The sequence below is a fragment of the Oncorhynchus keta genome, chromosome 3 (assembly GCF_023373465.1).
Source record: "Oncorhynchus keta strain PuntledgeMale-10-30-2019 chromosome 3, Oket_V2, whole genome shotgun sequence".
Taxonomy (NCBI): Eukaryota; Metazoa; Chordata; class Actinopteri; order Salmoniformes; family Salmonidae; genus Oncorhynchus; species Oncorhynchus keta.
In genome coordinates this window covers 12,031,706-12,055,298 of record NC_068423.1, presented here as the reverse complement: position 1 = coordinate 12,055,298, position 23,593 = coordinate 12,031,706, and the positions used below count along the sequence as shown (strand labels likewise).

Genomic DNA, 23,593 nt, shown 5'->3' with positions numbered 1-23,593 from the left:
GGCATGTTACATAATTTATGCAGCAGCATACAATACATTTTTGGACTCACCTTGTTGTGCTGGGCTCACTTGAACAGGAAGGTGGCAAAGTAGTTCTTTGTGGGCAAATTTTGTCATCAGTCTTTGTCATCAAAGTCTGTCATTCTCTGGATTTATGGTTCTTTCAAGACAACTGGAAAATAAAAAATTAAAGTAGAATCATGATGACGTCAGTGATCTTCAGGTCATAGCTCTAGTAAGAGGCCTGAGTTCCGAATTTACAATTACGAGTTGGATGAAAGTTCAAAACTTATTTTCCCAGTCGTAGCTCATTTTTCCTGAGTTCCCTAGTTGTCTTGAACTCACTAAAAGTCAGATTTTGCAGTTTTGAGCGCAGCACAAATCATGCTTCATTGACAGCACAGCAATGTTGAATGTTTATAATTTTACACTTGGAAAAGAGACTTGGGGCCACACAGCCACTCTACTGAATAGCAGGCTAGTGATTGCTATGCAATGCTTGCAGTTACCGACTGATTCCTTCCAAACCGCTCATTGTTGAATTTCCGATTTCCTTCTTGTTGGATAATGTTTATGTCTAATTGCCGATGAGCACCGATACATTTTATCTATAATTTCTCATATGACAAGGATTAAAAAGGATTAGCCAGTAGATTGTCTACTTGATTCATGAGGATGACCGCTAGCTAAGATTTTGAAAGTCTGATGTTGACATGATCAGTCCAATCAAAACTACTGTACATATAACGTGATTTGACGTAATTTTATCTGTGGCCAATGACCTTGAGCCTTCTTGGATGGGCACTCCTAATGTAACTATGGCAGCACCCAATGAGCTTGATTTTTCTTGCTCTACCTTTAGACTTGGAGGTGACGTAGTGTCCCCATGAGTGACAGAACACTTCGCCATTCACGGCGCAGCGCTCCATATTTTCTGCTGGCTTGCCCCACCACCACAGAAAGCACCGAGCGAGGCTGAAACGCATGCATTTTGGAGCTGCTTTACTCAAGAAAAAAAATAAAAGAAAAAAATAAAAGAGACCATATTTGCATGCAGCTTTATTAACACAATGATCTATATATTTTTACAGTGTTTGGAAACTGATATGTGATACGTATTAATGCCAAAATAACATGCAAAACAGGCAAGTCCCCCCAAAAATATATATAAAAATATATTATTTTTTTGCTTAAAATGTGGGACTCAAAACAGGTGGGGCTCTGCCTGAAAGACGGGTCGCCACTGCACTGTAGTGTTATTTTATACCATGCTGTGTCAATGTATTGTAATTAAACAGTTTTTACCCGTTATTAATACCCATTATTTGATTGAATATACAACTTGTTATTATTACCTGCTCGATTAAACACATTGCTATTAAATTGTTTTATCCATCTCATCTTGCCACACAGAACCTCATTGACCAATGAATAGAGAGCAAATGGACATTCCTCTCTCTTTATTCTCAAAAGGCAAAGTATTGAATGAAAAAAAAATCAAATATTTCCAAAAACAATGCATACACAATTAATGACTTTACAAACAATCAGTTGAAACATTTGTTCAGTGTTTCAACTATTACAAATAAATTACATAATTGTTAGATTATTTGTTCTTTGCATAGTAAAAATTATTTTGATTCCAAATTTATACAATAAATATACAAGACATCCAACATATGGGAGAAGTAGACCAAAAATAATAAACAAAACCAATCAGGATGCATGGTACAAACAAACACTGATGATGACACTGCTGTTACCGGGGGAATGTGATTTTCCCAATAGAGTAGTACGTGCAGCCTTACTTCAGCTCCAGCTCAGATGAGGACAGATTTCTTCGTTTTGATTTCTTGTACTTGTAGCCCATGAGGATGGTGGCCACTAGGAGCACCAGGCCCAGGACCAGTAGGACCCACTGGCCTGCTGCAGCCGCTGCACCATCCAGACTCATGCCCAGAAAGTTCACTTTACCATTATCTAGAACTGGGATTGGGGTTGGGGGAGATGTTTTTGAGCCGTCACCTGGAAACACAGAGGTGAGTGATGCGAATCAGAAGACATACTCTTATCCTGTTTCAATCTAGTACTGGGTTTAAATTAACGAACAAGAGACGGAATGCAATATGACATTTTATTAAATAGTTTACTGATGAGGAGTTCCAATGACGGGCCTTAAAAGGAAAGATTCAGCCATTTTGAATGTTAGCGTATTTGTGCATCTGAGTGATATTCTATTAATTTCCAGGGTCATTTCATGTTTGAGTGTATCTGAGCTATTCGTTATTCAAGCAGGCAGCGATACAACAGTTATGACAAGTTTTGCGTCACATTAAAATTACCACAGAAATGACAGAACATCGGTTCATCTTTCATTTTAAAAAAAGGTAGAAAACGATATGACATAGATGCGGAACGAAAACAGCATAGTGGGTACATTTTTCCGCAACAACTAAGACCGTTGAAGCGTGAGGCTCAATTTCTCTGCTGTTTGCTGCCCTGGCTATCACGCTGTGAACAGCATGAAGCGAACTCGTGCACATGCACAACTCCTGTGTGTAAGTCTTGTATCTCGCTCATCTCAATATCTGCGGTACTGCTCTTGGCAACGTCGTTTCGCTGAGTCTACCTTTATTATAGCTGGTGGAGGGTTCTTTAGTTGGTACACAAGTTCTTTCACTTGCGTGTTACTTTGACATATAAATACATCCCAAGATATGTATACCCATTGGTTGAGAGAGAGGAAGGGGATGATTGCAAGTGTGTACCCACCCATAGGTTAAACAACAAGCATAAGGAATATGCATTATTGTGCCGTGCTCATAGTCTAAAAGGGTAAATGGGGTAATGACATTCCACACATGGCAAAGTAGAAAAGAGAACATGAAACAAGACCTATGCTGATGAAACCTTTGTTTCCTATTCTACGGGCATAGTGGTAATGTATACAATGTGAATGACGTTGTACTTAATGGATAAAGTTCAAGAAGAGCATTCAGACCAGGCTTACTGATTGAAAATTCATAAACTACACTGAACAAAAATATATAATGCAACCTGCAATCATTTCAAAGATTTTACTGAGTTGCAGTTCATAAGGAAATCAGTCAATTCAAATGAATACATTTGATCCTAATCTATGGATTTTACATGTCTGGGAATACAGATATCTGTGACCAACAGATGCATACCTTAAAAAAAAAGGTAGGGCGTCGATCAGAAAACCAGTCAGTATCTGGTGTGACCACCATTTGCTGTCGTACACTTCAATACAGAGCATCCCAAACATGCTCAATTGGTGACATGTCTGGTGAGTATGCAGGCTATGGAAGAACTGGGACATTTTCAGCTTCCAGGAATTGTGTACAGATCCTTGCGAAATGGGGCCGGGCATTATCATGCTGAAACGAGGTGATAATGGCGGATGAATGGCATAACAATGGGCCTCAGGATATTGTCACGGTACCTCTGTGCATTCAAACTGCCACCAACAAAATGCAATTATGGTCTTTGTTCGTAGCTTATGCCTGCCTTTACCATAACCCCAACTCCACCATGGGTGACTCTACTCACAACGTTGACATCAACAAACCGCTTGCCCACATGACGCCATACATGTGGTCTGCAGTTGTGAGGCCGGTTGGACATTGGAGGCGGCTTATGGTAGAGAAATGAACATTCAATTCTCTGGCAACAGCTATGGTGGATATTCCTGTAGTCAGCATGCAAATTTCACTTTCCTTCAAAACATGAGACATCTGTGGCATTGTGTTGTGTAACAAAACCGCATATTTAGAGTGGCCTTATTGGCCCCAGCACAAGGTGCACCTGTGTAATGATCATGCCATTTAAGCTTCTTGATATGTCACACCTGTCAGGTGTATGGATTATTTTGACAAAGGACAAATGCTCACTAACAGGGATGTAAACAAATTTGTGCACAAAATTTGAGAGAAATAAGCTTTTTGTACGCATGGAACATTTCTGGGATCTTTTATTTCAGCTCATGAAACATGGGACCAACACTTTATATTTTTGTTCAGTGTACATTACTTTAAGATTGCTTCTGTCAAAACATTGAGACCAAGTCTTAATCTCAGAAAAACGTGTTTAATGCATAATTAGAAAGGAAAGAGTTTATCCTTTCTGCCATTTCATCTTTGTTCAGTCAGTGTGGTCAGAGAACAGAGGTCTCTTCTGCGCTCCCCCTCTTTTTTGACATTCCAGTTTCCCCTCTATCGTGTTCTTTCCCCCTGTCTTTGACATCCCAGTCCATCTCTCTCCATTGTTCTCCACCTGTCTCCTCGCTCTATCTAATCTCAAACTCCTTTCAGCAGGAACTCATCATAAAGGATTGGAGGTATTGATTTCATTGCTAGGAGCCTCTAAACCCACTAAAAACAATGCTTCAGGCCTGACAGTTGTTTCTCTGCAGATTGGTTTCAGCTTAAGTACATTGGAATTTTAGTGGCTCTAATCATTGACCTATAAAAGAACTGGAGACCGTCAAAAATGGCCGACTGTTGTTTTCAACGTAATCTACTCAAATTCGCATATGCAGTTTCGTGGTGGTTGCCATCTGCTTTACAGAGCCCATAACGCTTGTGCACCAGCACTTAGTGTGCACTGGAGGTCAGCATGAGCAGCAATGATGTCATCACAATTTCCAAAAACACGGCAGACACCAGTTGAATATAAAATGTTTATCTTCGGCTAGGAGTAAATTATCATCAAAAAATGATAATAAACGGCCCTAGCACAATGGTGATAATGAAAGTGTATTTTTAGGAATGTTCTAATTGGACTTCTCTATGGGGCTGGGCTGTCTTTTTTTGGCTCGACTTCAGCTAAACTACAGTACTGAAACACTGCCCTCTGGGTACATTGGAAAGAGGGCTATATTTAAGGAAATGTATACTTCCATCTTGTTATCATAATGCGAATATTGAGCTTTAGGTTCTGGCTTTGGTCTCAAAACTGTCCTGAGTCAACTGAACTGCAACTCTGATAAAGTGTCATTAAAAATAAGACGCTACAAGGCCATAGTAGTTTTTTTTCACCCAACACACGTCTCAAGTCATCAAATCGTCAAGCTTAACTACTAAACTATGACTCGTAATTTAGTAATTCAGTTAAATTAATTAACCCTACAAAAAAAAAGTGTCATTAGGGGTCCATTTTGACCCCAAGAGGTTAAACAATGTCCTAATTTCTAAACACTTTTCTGATCCTTCGGAAATGTTAGGAGTTTGTCAAGCAACTATATACCAACAATAAAACATTTATCATAAATGTATTTATCCACTTTACCTTTATTTAACTGGGCAAGTCAGTTAAGAACAAATTCTTATTTTGAATGACAGCATAGAAACAACTGCCTTGTTCAGGGGCAGAATGACAGATTTTTACCTTGTCAGCTCGGGGATTCAATCTCCCGGTTAGTAGTCCAACGCTCTAACCACTAGGCTACCTGAATACAGTGTTAAGATAGGGAAATTAAATATACAGTGCACTAGGAATAGATTCATTTCCCTTCTCTTTTTCCACATTTTGTTACGTTAGTCTTATTCTAAAATTGATTAAATCATATTGTTCTACATCAATCTACACACAACACCCCATAATGACAAAGTGAAAACCGGTTTTTAGAAAGGTTTGCAAATGTATTAAAAATAAAAACACTGAAATACCTTATTTACATAAGTATTCAGACCCTTTGTTATGAGACTCGAAATTGAGCTTTGGTGCATCCTGTTTCCATTGATCATCCTTGAAATGTTTCTACAACTTGATTGGAGTCCACCTGTGGTAAATTTAATTGATTGGACATGATTTGGAAAGAAACACACCTGTCTATATAAGGTCCCACAGTTGACAGTGCATGTCAGAGGCACATGACAGCCGGCTTAGAGTTTACCAAAAGGCACCTAAGGGACTCAGACCATGAGTCCCATGGTCTGATGAAACCAAGATTGAACTCTTTGGCCTGAATAACAAGCGTCACATCTGGAGGAAACCTGGCACTATCCCTACGGTGAAGCATGGTGGTGGCAGCATCATGTTGTGGTGATGTTTTTCAGGGACTGGGAGACTTGTCAGGGTTGAGGGAAAGATGAACGGAGCAAAGTACGGAGAGATCGTTGATGAAAACCTGCTCCAGAGCTCTCAGGACCTGGGGCGAAAGCTCACCTTCCAAAAGGACAATGACCCTAAGCACACAGCCAAGACAACATAGGAGTGGCTTCGGGACAACTCTGAATGTCCTTCAGTGGACCTGCCAGAGCCCAGACTTGAACATCTTTGGAGAGACCTGAAAATAGCTGTGCAGCGACGCTCCCCATCAAACCTGACAGAGCTTCAGAGCAGAATGGGAGAAACTCCCCAAATACAGGTGTGGCAAGCTTGTAGCATCATACCCAAGAAGACTCAAGTTTGTAATTGCTGCCAAAGGTGCTTCAACAAAGTACTGAGGAAAGGGTCTGAATACTTACATAAATATATTTCAGTTATGTATTTAATACATTTCCAAAAACCTGTTTTTGCTTTGTCATAAATGGGTTATTGAGTGTAGATTGATGCACTGTATAATCTCTCTTTAGTATACTATTGGTGCACGCAAGTATGAAAATGTGCTGAAAATGTGGAATCAATAGTCAACTGCACAAAATTTGGCACAAAGTACAGTTGAAGTCGGAAGTTTACATACACTTATGTTGGAGACATTAAAACTCGTTTTTCAACAACTCCACAAATGTCTTGTTAACAAACTATAGTTTTGGCAAGTCATGACGCGAGTCATTTTTCCAACAATTGTTTACAGACAGATTATTTCACTGTACAATTCCAGTGGGTCAGAATTTTACATACACTAAGTTGACTGTGCCTTTAAACAGCTTGGGAAATTCCAGAAAATGATGTCATGGCTTTAGAAGCTTCTGATAGGCTAATTGACATCATTTGAGTCAATTGGAGGTGTAGATGTATTTCAAGGCCTGCCTTCAAACTCAGTGACTCTTTGCTTGACATCATGAGAAAATCAAAAGAAATCAGCCAAGACCACAGAAAATAAATGTAGACCTCCACAAGTCTGGTTCATCCTTGGGAGCAATTTCCAAACTCCCGAAGGTACAAAGATCGTACTTTTTGGAGAAATGTCCTCTGGTCTGATGAAACAAAAATAGAACTGTTTGGCCATGATGACCATCGTTATTTTTGGAGGAAAAAGGGTGAAGCTTGCAAGCCAAAGAACACCCTCCCAACCGTGAATCACGGGGGTGGCAGCATCACTTTGTGGGGGTCCTTTGCTACAGGAGGGCCTGGTGGCATCATGAGGAGGAAAATTATGTGGATATATTAAAGCAACATCTCAAGACATCAGTCAGGAAGTTAAAGCTTGGTCGCAAATGGGTCTTCCAAATGGACAATGACCCCAAGCATACTTCCAAAGTTGTGGCAACATGGCTTAAGGACAACAAAGTCAAGGTATTGGAGTGGCCATCTCAAAGTCCTGACCTCAATCCTATAGAAAATATGTGGGCAGAACTGAAAAAGTGTGTGCAAGGAGGCCTACAAACCCGACTCGGTTACACCAGCTCTGTATGGAGTAATTGGCAAAAATTCACCCAACTTATTGTGGGAAGCTTGCGGAAGGCTACCCGAAACGTTTGACCAAAGTTAAACGATTTGAAGGTAAATGCTACCAAAGACTAATTGAGTGTATGTAAACTTCTGACCCACTGGGAATGCGGTGAAAGAAAAAAGCTGAAATAAATCACTACTATTTTTTTTACATTATAGTGGCAGCCACTATAAGTACAAAAGTTTGCCTCTCAGCTACAGATATTCCTCTTAGCTATTGGAACCTCAGGAAAAGCTAGACTACAATAGCTTGTTGTACACTTCAAGCATTTTATTTACTACTATTAGCCTATCCAGGTGTTACTAGTGGTCCTTCTGTAGCTCAGTTGGTAGAGCATGGCGCTTGTAACGCCAGGGTAGTGGGTTCGATTCCCGGGACCACCCATACGTAGAATGTATGCACACATGACTGTAAGTCGCTTTGGATAAAAGAGTCTGCTAAATGGCATATATTATTATTATTTATACTGGGATTTATCTGTTAATTGAATGATTAGAATATTCCACCCTGAAACCATATCATTGTATGGAATTGATTAGAATGTATGAAATTATAATCAATAATTTTGTAGTTCTAGTCAGAATTAGGGTAGAACAAGGGGTAGCCTTCTGTAGTTGCCTCGATAGCGCACAACCACAAATATCCTACCCCCCCACCTCTAACTGGACCTGTGATCATTGCCTTAACACTTCATTGTCTTTCAAAAGCCACAATGCATGGTAAGTTTCCTCACTAATTAGTGAACATCTAGAGCCTGGGTCTGTCCTCCATTACATGCTCCAGACACAGTTGGAGAAGGACCGGGCCTTCAGGGTGAAGTAGGCTGTGAAGGTGGCATTTTATTGCATTCAATGCATCTTTACTTATACCTTTTTCAAATGGAATTGTTACTTGTATTTTATTTGGGTCCAAAACAGTTTCATTATTCAACCCATTCCATATATGTATACTACAGTAGATTGGTGGCAGCTTAATTGTGGAGGATGGGCTCATAGTAACGGCTGGAACAGAGTAAGTGGAATGGTATTGAACGCTAACACATGGTTTCCATGTTTGATACCATTCCATTTACTCCATTCCAGCCATTATTGTGAGCTTTCCTCTCCTCAACAGCCTCCTGTGATGTATACATTACCATCAACTTCATCCTCAACAGTCAGTAGTTTGTCTTGTCAATTTCAGTGTTCAAGTGTGTTGGCCATTGCTAGTAATTGGCCATACCTGTTCTTAATTGGTTGAGGTCTTGAAAGGTGGTCTGTTTGAACAGTGGGAAAATAAATGCTTGGAAGAGGTAGACTTGCTATATACTCTGCAGAAAAGGTTTTTGTTATTTTAATTCAGTTTTTAGCATGGCGTGTGTGTTAACCTCTTTGAACCCATTGTTTTATAAGCCTAAAATATTTATTCAATTCTGACAACCTTCATCAGTTCAGTTATTATTTTAACATCTTGATGTGCACGGGATATAGCCAGCTCTGTCACACAGGTGGGCATCATCATAACTCTTTGCAGTAGGTAGGTCTGCACTCAGCAGCACAGCTCATTTATTGTCACCATTATCAATTTCATTAGCCTCAAAACATTCCAGCCTTTCAACGTACTCCTCCCAGGAGCTATCATTTTCATCAATAAACTCCACCATGATTGCCACGAAAGAGGAAACTCCACTTTGGCATTTTACTCATGAATCTTCTTCCATTCTAGTCTGTATCCACTTCGTCGCCAAGTATTCTGTACGTGACATGAATGTACAATCCAATAACGAGCAAGCAACAGGGTAAGTTTAGGTGATTTGCTAGATTGCAAACGTGGCTGCCATGTCGGCAGGTGACTGAACTTCAACACCTACGGAGTGTGCACCCCTTAACGTGCCTATCAACACTAAATGTAATCCTTAAGAGTCTGATTCACCCATCTGTCAATCTAAGTAACAGAAAACCACCCCCATCAAAATCTGTCAGTTTAAGATAGACGGATGCACCATAAAAAAAATTAATCTGTCAGCCTTCTGCATCTGTGGTGAAAGGTGACATAGCAGTGGTTGTCAGACCATGGGACATCCCAAAAATCGGTCTTCTCACAAACGTCTTAGCGTCCAAATTGTTTGGCCTAAACTAATATGACCACTCCATGGAACGATGACTCCAACATGTCACGGGACTCGTCTGAGGGTAACCTATACAAATTAATGGAAGTTTGGAGGTAGTTGTGCCAACGAAAATAAGGGGCGAAATGTGTCAAATCAAAATGACTTGCTGAACTTTCTTATGGGGGGGGGGGGGATACCTCAAAATGTAAATCAAATACCAAATGATTCATGGCATGACCATCTTAAAACAATTCCATATGTTAGCTTAGTTGACCCCCTCCCCCAAAAAATATTTTTAAAATAAATAAATCTGCTGATGCGTTGATCAGCTGATTGACAGGTGTACTGTAGAACGATAAACTTTTCTCTAGTGTGGATGCTCGCCAACATGTATAGTTTGTCGTTATCATCCTTGCTGTGGATGGCCCTAAACACAATTGATTGTGAGACAAATGACGACGAACTTGACATTCGAACAATCGCACACTTCACCTAACGCTCCACTCACTATTCATTTGAGTCGGTAAAAAGTAACCTAACGTAGCAGGTTTAAAAGAAACGCCTGAAACCTTTGGGGGGAAAAGAATGTTGAGATTCTCTTCTGCACTGTTCAACCAATCCAGTAAATGTGGAGGAGGAGTTAAGATGGAGTGTCGCCTTAACGTCCAAAAGCAGAAGTCACGTTTTACAAGCTCTTTCTACTTACCCAGAAAACGGGATGCATCCATTTTGGTTCAGCCCCGTTGAGGGTGTGAACTCGCTGTTGGCTGGGCTCCCTGCCTGTGCCATTAAACCCCTACAACTCATCCAGAACGCCGCAGCCCGTCTGGTGTTCCACCTTCCCAAGTTCTCTCACGTCACCCCGCTCCTCCGCTCTCTCCACTGGCTTCCAGTTGAAGCTCGCATCCGCTACAAGACCATGGTGCTTGCCTACGGAGCTGTGAGGGGAACGGCACCTCAGTACCTCCAGGCTCTGATCAGGCCCTACACCCAAACAAGGGCACTGCGTTCATCCACCTCTGGCCTGCTCGCCTCCCTACCACTGAGGAAGTACAGTTCCCGCTCAGCCCAGTCAAAACTGTTCGCTGCTCTGGCCCCCAATGGTGGAACAAACTCCCTCACGACGCCAGGACAGCGGAGTCAATCACCACCTTCCGGAGACACCTGAAACCCCACCTCTTTAAGGAATACCTAGGATAGGATAAAGTAATCCTTCTCACCCCCCTTAAAATATTTAGATGCACTATTGTAAAGTGGCTGTTCCACTGGATGTCATAAGGTGAATGCACCAATTTGTAAGTCGCTCTGGATAAGAGCGTCTGCTAAATGACTTAAATGTAAATGTAAATGTAATGTAAATGGTGGGTAAAGAGACGTGCACTTCATGATAGGTCTAAAACCGTTCGTCATAATTACGAGTATTTCATTTAACAATTCAATATTTTTGGAGGGTAATTTTATTTTAAATGGTCTAAAAATGCATAGCTTAAGTGTCATAGTAACAACTGCTTCAGTCATGCTAAATTTTATTTAACCATTTTTATTTGGATAAAGGACGGTAGGGCGGGCATGGCCTCCTAAGCCCCCCCCACAATACTGGGCCTGGCTATCAGACTTACTTGATGGTTTCCAGTCATATTCCGGCCAGCCTCTGACCTCGCCATTCTTGTTGTTCTCTACCTCCAGCCAATCAGTGAGAGGTTTGAAGTACTGTACCAGTGGCTTGGCGGACATGATAGGCTCTCCAGTGATCATAGCCATCGCTTCAGGCCAGGGCTTACTAAAACCCAGCTTCATCACATCACTGCAAAAACACAGGAAATGGATGAAACAGTCATTCCAAAAGTCTATCAGAAAGATAATTTTTCTACAGTCAAACAAATGTTTCATATGCAACAGTTTATATACACTATACAACACTTCCACATATCTGAACGACAACTTCGAACACATTTACGTAAACAACATTATCACATAAAAAAAAAGATTGACAGTGCTTGTCATGGCGATAGAATGCTACTGGTTTGAGGGTGTACATTACTGACCCTAGAAGTTTCCCTGCCTCTTTGGAGCGGTAGATATCACATTGGTGGAGAGGGCCGACATGCCCGGCGGTGTTACACAGAGCCTGATGAAACTGGAACTGGATGATGAAGCTCACGAAGTACCTGATAGGAAGACACTCCGTCACATGACGTTCCCACCGCATCCCACATACAAAAACGCTCTGTTTTTATGAATGCCATCTAAATCTACTGATCGACACGGTAAGAGTATCAGTAAACGCAATGTAGGCCCACTTGTGTTTTTATGAACAAGACAGAAGTGATCAAATGAAAGTTAGGTGGTTTACAGTTGAACGTTTTGTTCACTTTTCTGCAAGTGCGTTGCGCCACTGATTTCACCAAACGTTCCTTTAGCTTCCTCTAGTTAAAGAGTAATAAACGTCAGACGACGCACCTGACATAGGGCACATTAGCAGGGATGTGGAACTTTGCACCTGGGTCAAAGTCCTGCTCAGTACGGGCGACAGGTGGACACACGCCCTGGTATTTCACTCTGGAAGGGACAGACAGTATAAAGAAATTGTATTTGTTACTTTTACATAGATGGTGAATAACCCCCTTCTCCATCCTCCCCTAAAAAATTTTTTTTGTAGCAGTCAAATCAAATTGTATTTGTCACATACACATGGTTAGCAGATGTTAATGCGAGTGTGGCAAAATGCTTGTGCTTCTAGTTCCAACAATGCAGTAATAACCAACGAGTAATCTAACAATTTCACAACAACTACCACACACACACACACACACACACACACACACACACACACACGTGTAAAGGGATAAAGAATATGTACATAAAGATATGAATGAGTGATGGTACAGAACGGCATAGGCAAGATGCAGTAGATGGTATCGAGTGCAGTATATACATGAGATGAGTAATGTAGGGTATGTAAACATAAGTGACAAAAGTGGTCTTTACCTCATGTTCCACCATTCCTTGTTGTACTCCCCCTGAGAGATGCGTCCATCAAACACTTTCCACCTCCACTGGTCCATCAAGTAGCCGAAGGGCAGGAAGGCAATTTTGTCCAGGGCGATGCTCATGAGGTAATTGATCGTACTCTCTGGAAATGAACAGACACATTTATGTTTAGAGTGGTATTGTGCAATCACAGCATATTGCTAGTTCATTTATGTTCACCACACAGCTTGCTTTAAAATAGATGTTTTGTTAATGCTATGGCTGAAGCTGCACTGTCATCACATAACCCTTTTTGTCCTGTTTGGCAGAAGGTCTTAGTAGTGAATTGAAAATGAGTTATTTAGTTTAGTTATTTTCCTCATTTATAAGAGCGAAAAAATCTGTCCAGGGTCAAAACTAATCATTAGTATACGCTCACCTGGGTTGTCCTCCACCACATCCAGTAAACCAATCTCCTTTAGATGCTTGGGAGTGGCGACGGACAGGGCCAGCACATCACCAATGGCCTCGTGGAAGCCTGGGTTGGCGCCGTCGCGGAAGGAAATAGGTTGGTCCTTGTACTGCAGGAAGTACTGCACATGACCCATCTCATGGTGCACTGTGATGAGGTCATCCATGGTTATCACGGTGCACTGTTTGATCCTGGAAATGAAGGATAAGAATTCATCATTTTCAATGGCCAAAAGGGGCTGTCATCTTTGTTTTTCATAGGGAATGTAAACATCTTGAAAGGTAAAAAACAAAGACTACGGGTGGGGGGGGGAGCTTGGTTGGGACTCATACCTGCAACCAAGTACATGTCAGTTCCAATAGCCAAGTTAGTCGACCAAGAGTTCCAAAGCCCTTGACAAAGTTTCTGGCGTTGTAATGTTCTGAGGAAACTACAGACTCTACGTCCCTCCGAAGTACCTGACATCTTTGCGGTTGTAGAAGTCCCAGGCGGAGGCATGGCATACCACGTTGCGTCCATCATTGGGTTTCTCTAGCATGGACTTGACCCAGAACTCTGGAGGCATGGGCAATAGCCCCAGAGAAGTGAAGAAGTTGTCTGACTCTTGGAACATCCTGGTGGCATTCCAGCCCTGTGGAGAAAACCCCAAAAAGGTTTTCCTGGTCCGGTCACATGGAGACTCAACATACAGCCCTTAAACAAAAACACCTGCAGTGGTGACGGTCTTCTTACCTTGGCTATCATGGCTGGTGTCGCGTCTACTTGAGTGGCATCGGGGTACGGAATGGCCAAGTCCATGATGCCAGACCAGGTCTGCGCCCACATGTTGCCTGATAGGACAAGAGAAACATGGCTGTGCTGTTTTATCCATAACTAAACTAAAAATGTTCAACAGAAACTACTGTATATTCCAGCCTTGCACCACCGACAGAGCTCAAACCAGTCGATTTAGATTCAAAGCCAGGTCAATCCCTAGCCTGTCACTGTCACGTGCAATGCTTCTGAAAGCAAATTAAATCCAGTTGATTCCCCCAAAAAACAGCCACAAATCAGCAGAACATCAATGTGCAGTGGTCATGCAGAACGTAAAAGGAGTTTTGGCCTTTGGTGCTGAATCCACGCTGGATTCTGACAGTCTCACCTAGAAGATGTGCAGGGATGGGTCCCTTCAGGTTGATGTGTTTGCTTCCATACTTCCTGTAAAGAGACCTGCGCACGTAGGCGTGCACATTGAGATAGAGGGGCTCCAGCTCCTTCCACAGATGCTCCAGATCCTCTTCAAAGGAGTGGGTCTCGTACATGGAGCGCCAGAACGCCCCATTGTCAGAATGTCCTACAGTATGAACAGACAGCATTAGGGTGAGGGGAATTCAGTGCCTGAATAGCACACAAGTAATTTGCGGAAATTGACAAGGCTTCCCCCATCACCTATTTTATTTGTGTTAGCACTTGAAACCGGCCTGCACCAATTAGAAGACAGATGCTGGCAGTTGGGGAGGTTGAAACGTCTTTAGGAATGGGTCTGTAATGTTTGAAGACCTTACCGTTAAGAGCGGCAGCTTTGTTGGCCAGTTGGACATATCTCTTGTAGTCCTGTCGCAGTTCTCTGCCAGAGGCATTTCTCCAGCCCTGCCAGGCGAACAACAGCTCATCGTAGTCTCTGGACTCAGCCATGATCTTCTGGAGGTCTGAAACGAGAGAAACCAGAGGAGATGGGAGTCAAGACCAGGGCCCGGTTTCCCAAAAGTATTCTTAAGACTAAGTTTATTGTAAGAACCTTTATAGGAGCATCATTAAATCTCAGAGCTATTTCCCAAAACCCTCGTCATTACACTTGCACTTAAACACTTGTAGAACAGCGTCATTAGATACATCTGCCTTTCTATGTCATTTTATACAGAGAAGATCTCCATTAAAAATAAAAATAAAGTTTGTCTGTGACCGCTGATAACTTCAGAACGAAGTTGACTACAAATACAAAGTTGCCAATGTCTTTGCAATTGTTACAAACAAGAATACAATTATGCTTCAAGTAAAAACAGATGACTACATTATACACTGTGTATACAAAACATTAAGAACATGGCTGACCAGGTGAAAGCCATTATCCCTTATCGATGTCAATTGTTAAATACACTTCAAATCAGTGTAGATGAAGGGGAGGAGACAAGTTAAAGAAGAATTTAAGCCTTGAGACATGGATTGTGTATGTATGCCATGCAGAGGATGAATGGGCACATTTTTTTTACTTTGAACAGGGTATGGTAGTAGGTGCCAGGGGCACCGGTTTGTGTCAAGTACTGAAACGCTGCTTGGTTTTTCCACTGTCAACAGTTTCCTATGTGTATCAAGAATGGTCCACCACCCAAAGGACATCCAGCCAACTTGACACAACTGTTAGAAGCATTGGAGTCAATATGGGCCAGCATCCCTGTGGAACGCTTTCGAACCCCTTGTTGAGTCCATGCCCCGACAAATTGAGGCTGTTCTGACGGGCAAAAGAGGGGGCTGCAACTCAATATTAGGAAGGCGTTCCTAATGTTTGGTATGCCCAGTATTTCAATCATACTGAAATCAATTTCATTCAATTGAGTTCTATTTTGCTAATTGTAGGCTATCAAATTTGCCTCTATAATTTTATTGTTCAACGTGCTCAATGATATGCCATATCTACGATTTAGTGTGTCATTATAGGGTAGGTTAAGCATTAGGCTAGAATAAGCTATTTGCAGCCATGTAGGTGATAATATACAGTTGAAGTCAGAAGTTTAGCAAAATACATTTAAACTCAGTTTCACAAATCCTGACATTTAATCCTAGTAAAAATTCCCTGTCTTAGGTCAGTTAGGATCACCACTTTATTTTAAGAATGTGAAATGTCAGAATGATAGTAGTGATTTATTTCAGCTTTTATTTCTTTCATCACATTCCCAGTGGGTCAGAAGTTTACATGCTACCAAAATACTAATTGAGTGTATTGCCTTTACATTGTTTAACTTGGTCAAACGTTTCGGGTAGCCTTCCACAAGATTCCAACAATAAACTGGGTGAATTTTGTCCCATTTCTCCTGACAGAGCTGGTGTAAGTGAGTCAGGTTTGTAGGCCTCCTTGCTCACACACTTTTTCAATTCTGCCCACAAATGTTCTATAGGATTGAGGTCAGGGCTTTGTGATGGCCACTCCAATACCTGGACTTTGTTGTCCTTAAGCCATTTTGCTACAACTTTGGAAGTATGCTTGGAGTCAATATCCATTTGGAAGACCCATTTGTGACCAAGCTTTAACTTCCTGAGTGATGTCTTGAGATGTTGCTTCAATGTCTCCACATAATTTTGCTTCTCATGATGCAATCTATTTTGAAGTGGACCAGTCCCTCCTGCAGCAAAGCACCCCGACAACATCATACTGCCACCCCCGTGCTTCACGGTTGGTTTGGTGTTCTTTGGCTTGCAAGCTTCCCCTTTTTTCCTCCAAACATATTGATGGTCATTATGGCTAAGCAGTTATTTTTTTGTTTCATCAGACCAGAGGACAAGTAAGATCTTTGTCCCCAAGCAAACCATAGTCTGGCTTTTTTATGGTGGTTTCAGAGCAGTGGCTTCGTCCTTGCTGAGCGGCCTTTCAAGTTATGTCGATATAGGACTCGTTTTACTGTGGATATAGATAAGTTTGTACCCGTTTCCTACAGCATCTTCACAAGGTTCTTTGCTGTTGTTCTGGGATTCATTTGCACTTTTCGCACCAAAGTACGTTCATCTCTAGGAGACAGAATGTGTCCCCTTCCCGAGCGGTATGATGGCTGCGTAGTCCCATGGTGTTTATACTTGCCTACTATTGTTTGTACAGATGAACGTGGTACCTTCAGGCATTTGGAAATTGCTCCCAAGGATGAACCAGACTTGTGGAGGTCGACAAATGTTTTCTGAGGTCTTGGCTGATTTCTTTAGATTTTCCCATGATGTCAAGCAAAGAGGCAATGAGTTTGAAGGCAGGCCTTGAAATACATCCACAGGTACACCTCAAATTAACTCAATGTCAATTAGCCTATCAGAAGCTTCTAAAGCCATGACATCATTTTGTTGAATGTTTTAAAGGCACAGTCAACTTCTGACCCACTGGAATTGTGATAGTGAATTATAAGTGAACTAATCTGTCTGTAAACAATTGTTGGAAAAAAAAAAACACTTGTCATGCACAAAGTAGATGTCCTAACAGACTTGACAAAACTATAGTTTAACAAGAAATGTGTGGAGTGGTTGAAAAATGAGTTAATGACTCCAACCTAAGTGTATGTAAACATTCAACGTCAACTGTATCTCTTGGAGCTTATTCGTAATCAGTATTGTGGAATTATTATAATGTTACAGTAAGATGTGAATGGAGAAAGCTGATCCAAGAGCAGCTATGCCTTTCTTTGGATCCTATCAATATCGACACATGCCCCAACGACGCACTTTCTGCGTGGTGTTTTGGGAAATGTACGTTACATCTTCGGCCATTGTAGGAACGATGCATCGTTAAAAACACTCATAAGCCTGCGTTCCATCGCTATCGGGAAACCAGGCCCAGAACTCGAGACCCAAACCAAGACCCCTGGAGACCCAGTCCAAAACCCAACCTCTTGAGACCCAGAGTATCAAGACCATGATGAGACCAATAAATGTAAAAGACCAAAACCTGGACCAACTATTTAAAAAAAAATGTTCTTGCATCTTGACTACATGAGTTAAGACTATAGAAACTATGGTTTTGTCTGAGACCAAGACCCAGTGTATTGGGACCGGGACCAGGACCGCTAGCTCAAGACTCCATCTCTGATTCAAATCCCCTGGGAAAGTGGAATTCCTTATGAGTTAGTCATGTCACCTCTTTTGTCAAATTTTTCTCCAAATACTTTATTATATTGGATGTAAATAAAATTAAAATAAATCACATGGACTAATAATACAAACCAGTTATATAAATCGACAACAGATGGACCATTCAATTAGGTAAGTGTTTTAGGGCCCTGAACCAGGCATGGGATTGGTCAAATATATTGTGGGATCTTACCTGGGTCCAGTGGATGGCAGGTCCCATTGGCTCTGCACACCTCAGCCACACTGTACTTGGTGTCCATGTTGGCCAGCAAATTGTTGTACTAAGCGAAAAACAATGACCAACGGCATAAGAACTTGCAACTGCCCAATGCAGATTCAAGTTTTGTTAATAGCCCTACTTATTAAATCGCTTTCAAATTTAATTAAAAAGGTCAATATAATATGTAATTTTTGCTCTTGTTTTAGTGTGTGAATAGGGGATTATTTGAAGCTCTTGGGTCAATTAAAGCATTCAGCTAATTCTTACCTCTTTCAGTTCCTCGTCAGGAAGTCCGGCCCTTTCAATGTCACCGAGTTTATTCAAGATCCGCTTCATGGCCCCATCCTGGAAGTCTGTGGTGTCATACTTGCGGGCCTCCTTTCCGTAGATCAGTGTGTGGTTAGACATGTCCAAATTCTTCTGCAGCTGGAGACAGAGTAAACAACACACTTGTCAAAATTGGTTTGTCCAAGTGCAAGAAATGTGCCAGAAAAGATGCAGGTTGAGCCGTAGAATCAAGTGTGTTAGAACAAAAGCCTGTTCATCCAGTAACTGCTCCGAACCATGTTTCAGAAATACAGAGAGGAATTTGTGAGTTAGTTGCCTGTGTACAGTATAAATGAGAGATGCTCCATTCAGACACCAGGCAACTGTTACCATGTTCTGCCTGTTCTTCTCATTGATATCGGTGTTGAAGGCCCATGATGCCTCAGTGTAGGCATTCCAGACCACTTCCGCAGTGCTGTTGTACTCCTCCAGGAAATTCTTTGCCTGCACCTCATCTGCAATCATGTCTGGGTATAGAAAGAAAAGGTACAAGTAGAGTAGAATAGCTTTCATAGCTCAAGCCACAGTGGGGCAAAAAATGATTTAGTCAGCCACCAATTGTGCAAGTTCTCCCACTTAAAAATATGAGAGTCCTGTAATTTATCATTATAGGTACACTTCAACTATGACAGACAAAATAAGAAGGAAAAAAATCCAGAAAAATCACATTGTAGGATTTATGAATTTATTTGCAAATTATGGTGGAAAATAAGTATTTGGTCACCTACAAACAAGCAAGATTTCTGGCTCTCACAGACCTGTAACTTCTTCTTTAAGAGGCTCCTCTGTCCTCCACTCGTTACCTGTATTAATGGCACCTGTTTGAACTTCAGTATAAAAGACACCTGTCCACAACCGCAAACAGTCACACTCCAAACTCCACTATGGCCAAGACCAAAGAGCTGCCAAAGGACACCAGAAACAAAATTGTAGACCTGCACCAGGCTGGGAAGACTGAATCTGCAATAGGTAAGCAGCTTGGTTTGAAGAAATTAACTGTGGGAGCAATTATTAGGAAATGGAAGACATACAAGACCACTGATAATCTCCCTCAATCTGGGGCTCCATGCAAGATCTCACCCCGTGGGGTCAAAATTATCACAAGAACGGTGAGCAAAAATCCCAGAACCACACGGGGGGACCTAGTGAATGACCTGCAGAGAGCTGGGACCAAAGTAACAAAGCCTACCATCAGTAACACACTACGCCGCCAGGGACTCAAATTCTGCAGTGCCAGACGTGTCCCCCTGCTTAAGCCAGTACATGTCCAGGCCCGTCTGAAGTTTGCTAGAGAGCATTTGGATGACCCAGAAGATTGGGAGAATGTCATATGGTCAGATGAAACCAAAATAGACCTTTTTGTAAAAACTCAACTCGTCGTGTTTGGAGGACAAAGAATGCTGAGTTGCAGCCAAAGAACACCATACCTACTGTGAAGCATGGGGGTGGAAACATCATGCTTTGGGGCTGTTTTTCTGCAAAGGGACCAGGACATCTGATCCTTGTAAAGGAAAGAATGAATGGGGCCATGTATCGTGAGATTGAGTGAAAACCTCCGTCCATCAGCAAGGGCATTGAAGATGAAACGTGGCTGGGTCTTTCAGCATGACAATGATCCCAAACACACCGCCCGGTCAACGAAGGAGGGGCTTCGTAAGAAGTATTTCAAGGTCCTGGAGTGGCCTAGCCAGTCTCCAGATCTCAACCCCATAGAAAATCTTTGGAGGGAGTTGAAAGTCCGTGTTGCCCAGCAACAGCCCCAAAACATCACTGCTCTAGAGGAGATCTGCATGGAGGAATGGGCCAAAATACCAGCAACAGTGTGTGAAAACCTTGTGAAGACATACAGAAAACGTTTGACCTCTGTCATTGCCAACAAAGGGTATATAACAAAGTATTGAGATAAACTTTTGTTATTGACCAAATACTTTTCCACCATAATTTGCAAATAAATTCATTAAAAATCCTACAATGTGATTCTGGATTTTTTTTTCTAATTTTGTCTGTCATAGTTGAAGTGTACCTATGATGAAAATTACAGGCCTCTCATCTTTTTAAGTGGGAGAACTTGCACAATTGGTGGCCGACTAAATACTTTTGCCCCACTGTACATGGCTCTGTGACCGTGGCCCGATTCTAACTTAAGTGAGTATAGCTTAAATTTGTATGCAAGTTCATCTTCCAATGTCACCATACACAATTTAAAGAGAGAAGTACATATATTTGTATAGATTTTTCCCATGTTTCAATGCACATTGTAACAATGAGTTCTAAATGTAATGTCCAAACAAGGGAAAAAAATACCCATCACTACTAATAACTACAATAATCATGATCATTAATAACAATTACAACAATCAGAATAATTGCAGTCTACAATTTCATCAAATTTAAGTGGATTCAATCAACAAAGACATTCATGTGCTCATATTATAATTACAGATTTCTTGACCATAATTAAATCAGAAAAGGAACATTTAATGAAAAATGATTTAAAAAATGAATTCATAAATAAGTTTATTTTTATGATTAACGTACAAACAGAACAAAAATTCATAGATTTAAGATGGGTTTTCCTGAATTTGTCCTGCAAATTCTAAGCTGAATTTGATATTTTCTTGTTTAAAGTGGATACTTTTTTTTATCCATTTGCCAAAAGTAGGGGGACAGACATTCAATGCAAAATAACCATGTTAAATTATTATTGAAATATCCATTATTTTATTGAAATATCATCCTCCTTCAGTTAAACCTGTTTACTGGCTCACCAATATCCTCGGGGTAGCCCTCTGGTATGGGTGGAACCCAGTTAAAGTCAGGCCAGCCCAAGGTCTCATTCATTGCTGCATTCTGTTCCTTCAACCATGTGATGATAGGACCAAAGTATTCCATCAGGGAGCTGGCGTCAATCTTGTTTGTTCCGACTGCTTCCTGGAGCACCTGTTCCCAGGGCTTGGATTCTCCAGATTTAAGGACTGTCCTGTAAAAGTCAAGAGGCACTTATAGTAAATTGTGAATGACACATTTCCCTAACTTTGTATGGTTTAGCAAGTCTAGAGACAATGCTTGATGGTTGATTCAGGTAGGGGGAAAATACCGCAGTTCAAATTAGTCTAAAATGTGAAAAGATCAACTTATTTCTTAGGGTCATTAAGAGATTCAAAGGCCATATTTTGTGTCTCATCTCACTTGATCAGGTAACACCATAGTGTAGGTGACTAACAGTGTACATACTCTAAAATTTTTCCAGCCTCCTTGGACTGGTAGATGTCACATGTGTGCAGGGGTCCTGTCTGATTGGCTGCCTGACACAGCTTCTTGTGGAACTGGAACTGCAGAATGAAGCTCACAAAGTACCTGCAGGAGAGAAAAACAACACAGTTAATCAAAGATGTTGTCAAATTGATTTTGATGGTGTTTGAGGATCGATTTTGTATTGATGTGTATTTGAAATATTAATATTCCCTCCGTGACCTTTATTCTTAGTGTTTTTTTTTTGAGAAATGATTATCCATTGTCCATTATAATACCGCTGTATATGGATCTGAGGAAAAGAAGTGAGATGGTTTGAAAGAGAATTCTACCTGATGTATGGGGTGTTTCCTGGAATGTGATATTTGGCTCCAGCGTCCATGTGCTCCTCTGTGCGTTTGGTGGGTGGACATATACCCTGGTATTTTGTCCTTGAAAAGTGAACAAGGGAAGGCAAATTGACAGGGTTTTCTGAAACAGTGCATTTTATATAATGAAACTTATTTTGGATATTAACAATTTCCCTCATGTTAAATATTTTCGTGCCACTCACCTGAGGTGCCACCAGTCTGCGTTGTATCGCTCTGGGGGGGTGCGCCCACTAAACACACTCCATCTCCACTGGTCAATGAGATAGCCAAAGGGAAGGAAGGCCATCTTGGCCAGAGCCATCTTCAGCAGGTAGTTGATGTCACTCTCTACAATAAAACAAGCCAATTAAATCACACACAAAAGAATAAACACAACAATAAGTAACTAAGCACCTTAGTCACTAACACGCTGACAAAATTTGACACGCGCACACTTTGATTTTGTTCACCCACACCAGAAGCATTCAGGACACTCAGATTGAAATATCAAAACAAACTCTGAACCAATTATATTCATTTGGGGACAGGTCAAAAACCATTAAACATTTATGGCAATTTAGCGAGCTAGCTTGCTGTTGCTGGCTAAATTTGTCCCGGTATATAAACATTGGGTTGTTATTTTACCTGAAATGCACAAGGTTGACAGTTTTTACTCCGACAATTAATCCACAGATAAGAAACTAATTCAGTTTACTGTTTTCTCTCCTTCCTTCAGGCTTTCTTTCTTTGGACTTTGTGGCGGTTGGCAACCAACTTCACAACGTTACTACAACCAACCGGAGTGTGGACCTAAATTCCTCTTCCAATCACCCACGTGGGTATGTGCTCCTAAAAACCAATGAGGAGATGAGAGGCCGGACTTGCAGCGCATTGAGCGTCACAAATAGAACCAATTTCTATTTTAGCGCCTGACCATGCAGACGCTCGCGAGGAGTGTGGGTGCAATGATTGAATAACATGTGTGTGTACATTTATTTTGCAACACGAGCGGTGTGGTCAGCATGTAAGTAACTAACTTACTCAGTTACATAGTAACTTACTTAGGCTACTTACTTATGAACTTTCTTACACTCCAAATGTGAGAGAGAAATGACGTATTTACCTGATTAGTTTGATATTAATAGTTAACAGATAAGACATTTCTGTTCTACTAATGCTGTGACTTTATGGTCTCCACTCTAGCTCCCTGCAGCTAATCTGTGTGTATAAGAACCAGGATTCCTCTGTAAGGTCAGGCTCAAGAGTGTTGGGTCAGGTCAGTCTCATTATTGCAGAGCACTCACTCCATTCACGTGTGTGTGTGGTCTGCTTCTTATTAATACGTTTTGAATAAAGTAATATCCTGATAGGTGATTACCCTGGTCTCTCCTCATTATTAATTAGAATTTCTGTG

General features: G+C 41.3%; 1 protein-coding gene and 1 long non-coding RNA gene across 2 annotated transcripts in view; one reads left to right on the top strand and one right to left on the bottom strand.

Annotated features, from left to right (window-relative positions):
• Positions 1-1,046: 1,046 nt before the first annotated feature.
• LOC118366329 (angiotensin-converting enzyme-like) overlaps positions 1,047-23,593 on the bottom strand; it is a 36,726-nt gene continuing 14,179 nt past the window's right edge. Inside the window, exons 9-25 of the mRNA XM_035748913.2 lie at positions 22,383-22,527; positions 22,162-22,260; positions 21,812-21,934; positions 21,346-21,557; positions 18,908-19,044; positions 18,518-18,676; positions 18,224-18,311; positions 14,715-14,858; positions 14,312-14,503; positions 13,903-14,000; positions 13,629-13,801; positions 13,138-13,361; positions 12,717-12,861; positions 12,189-12,287; positions 11,774-11,896; positions 11,348-11,532; positions 1,047-2,025 (exon numbers count right to left, since the gene is read on the bottom strand). Of these exons, the coding sequence (XP_035604806.2) occupies positions 1,805-2,025; positions 11,348-11,532; positions 11,774-11,896; positions 12,189-12,287; positions 12,717-12,861; positions 13,138-13,361; positions 13,629-13,801; positions 13,903-14,000; positions 14,312-14,503; positions 14,715-14,858; positions 18,224-18,311; positions 18,518-18,676; positions 18,908-19,044; positions 21,346-21,557; positions 21,812-21,934; positions 22,162-22,260; positions 22,383-22,527 (2,567 nt within the window). The 3' untranslated portion in view covers positions 1,047-1,804. The remainder of the gene's footprint in view (positions 2,026-11,347; positions 11,533-11,773; positions 11,897-12,188; positions 12,288-12,716; positions 12,862-13,137; positions 13,362-13,628; positions 13,802-13,902; positions 14,001-14,311; positions 14,504-14,714; positions 14,859-18,223; positions 18,312-18,517; positions 18,677-18,907; positions 19,045-21,345; positions 21,558-21,811; positions 21,935-22,161; positions 22,261-22,382; positions 22,528-23,593) is intronic.
• On the top strand, positions 1,907-23,553 carry LOC127914286 (uncharacterized). Its single transcript, XR_008087891.1, has 2 exons — positions 1,907-2,039; positions 22,916-23,553. It is a non-coding gene; the product is annotated as an uncharacterized LOC127914286 (long non-coding RNA).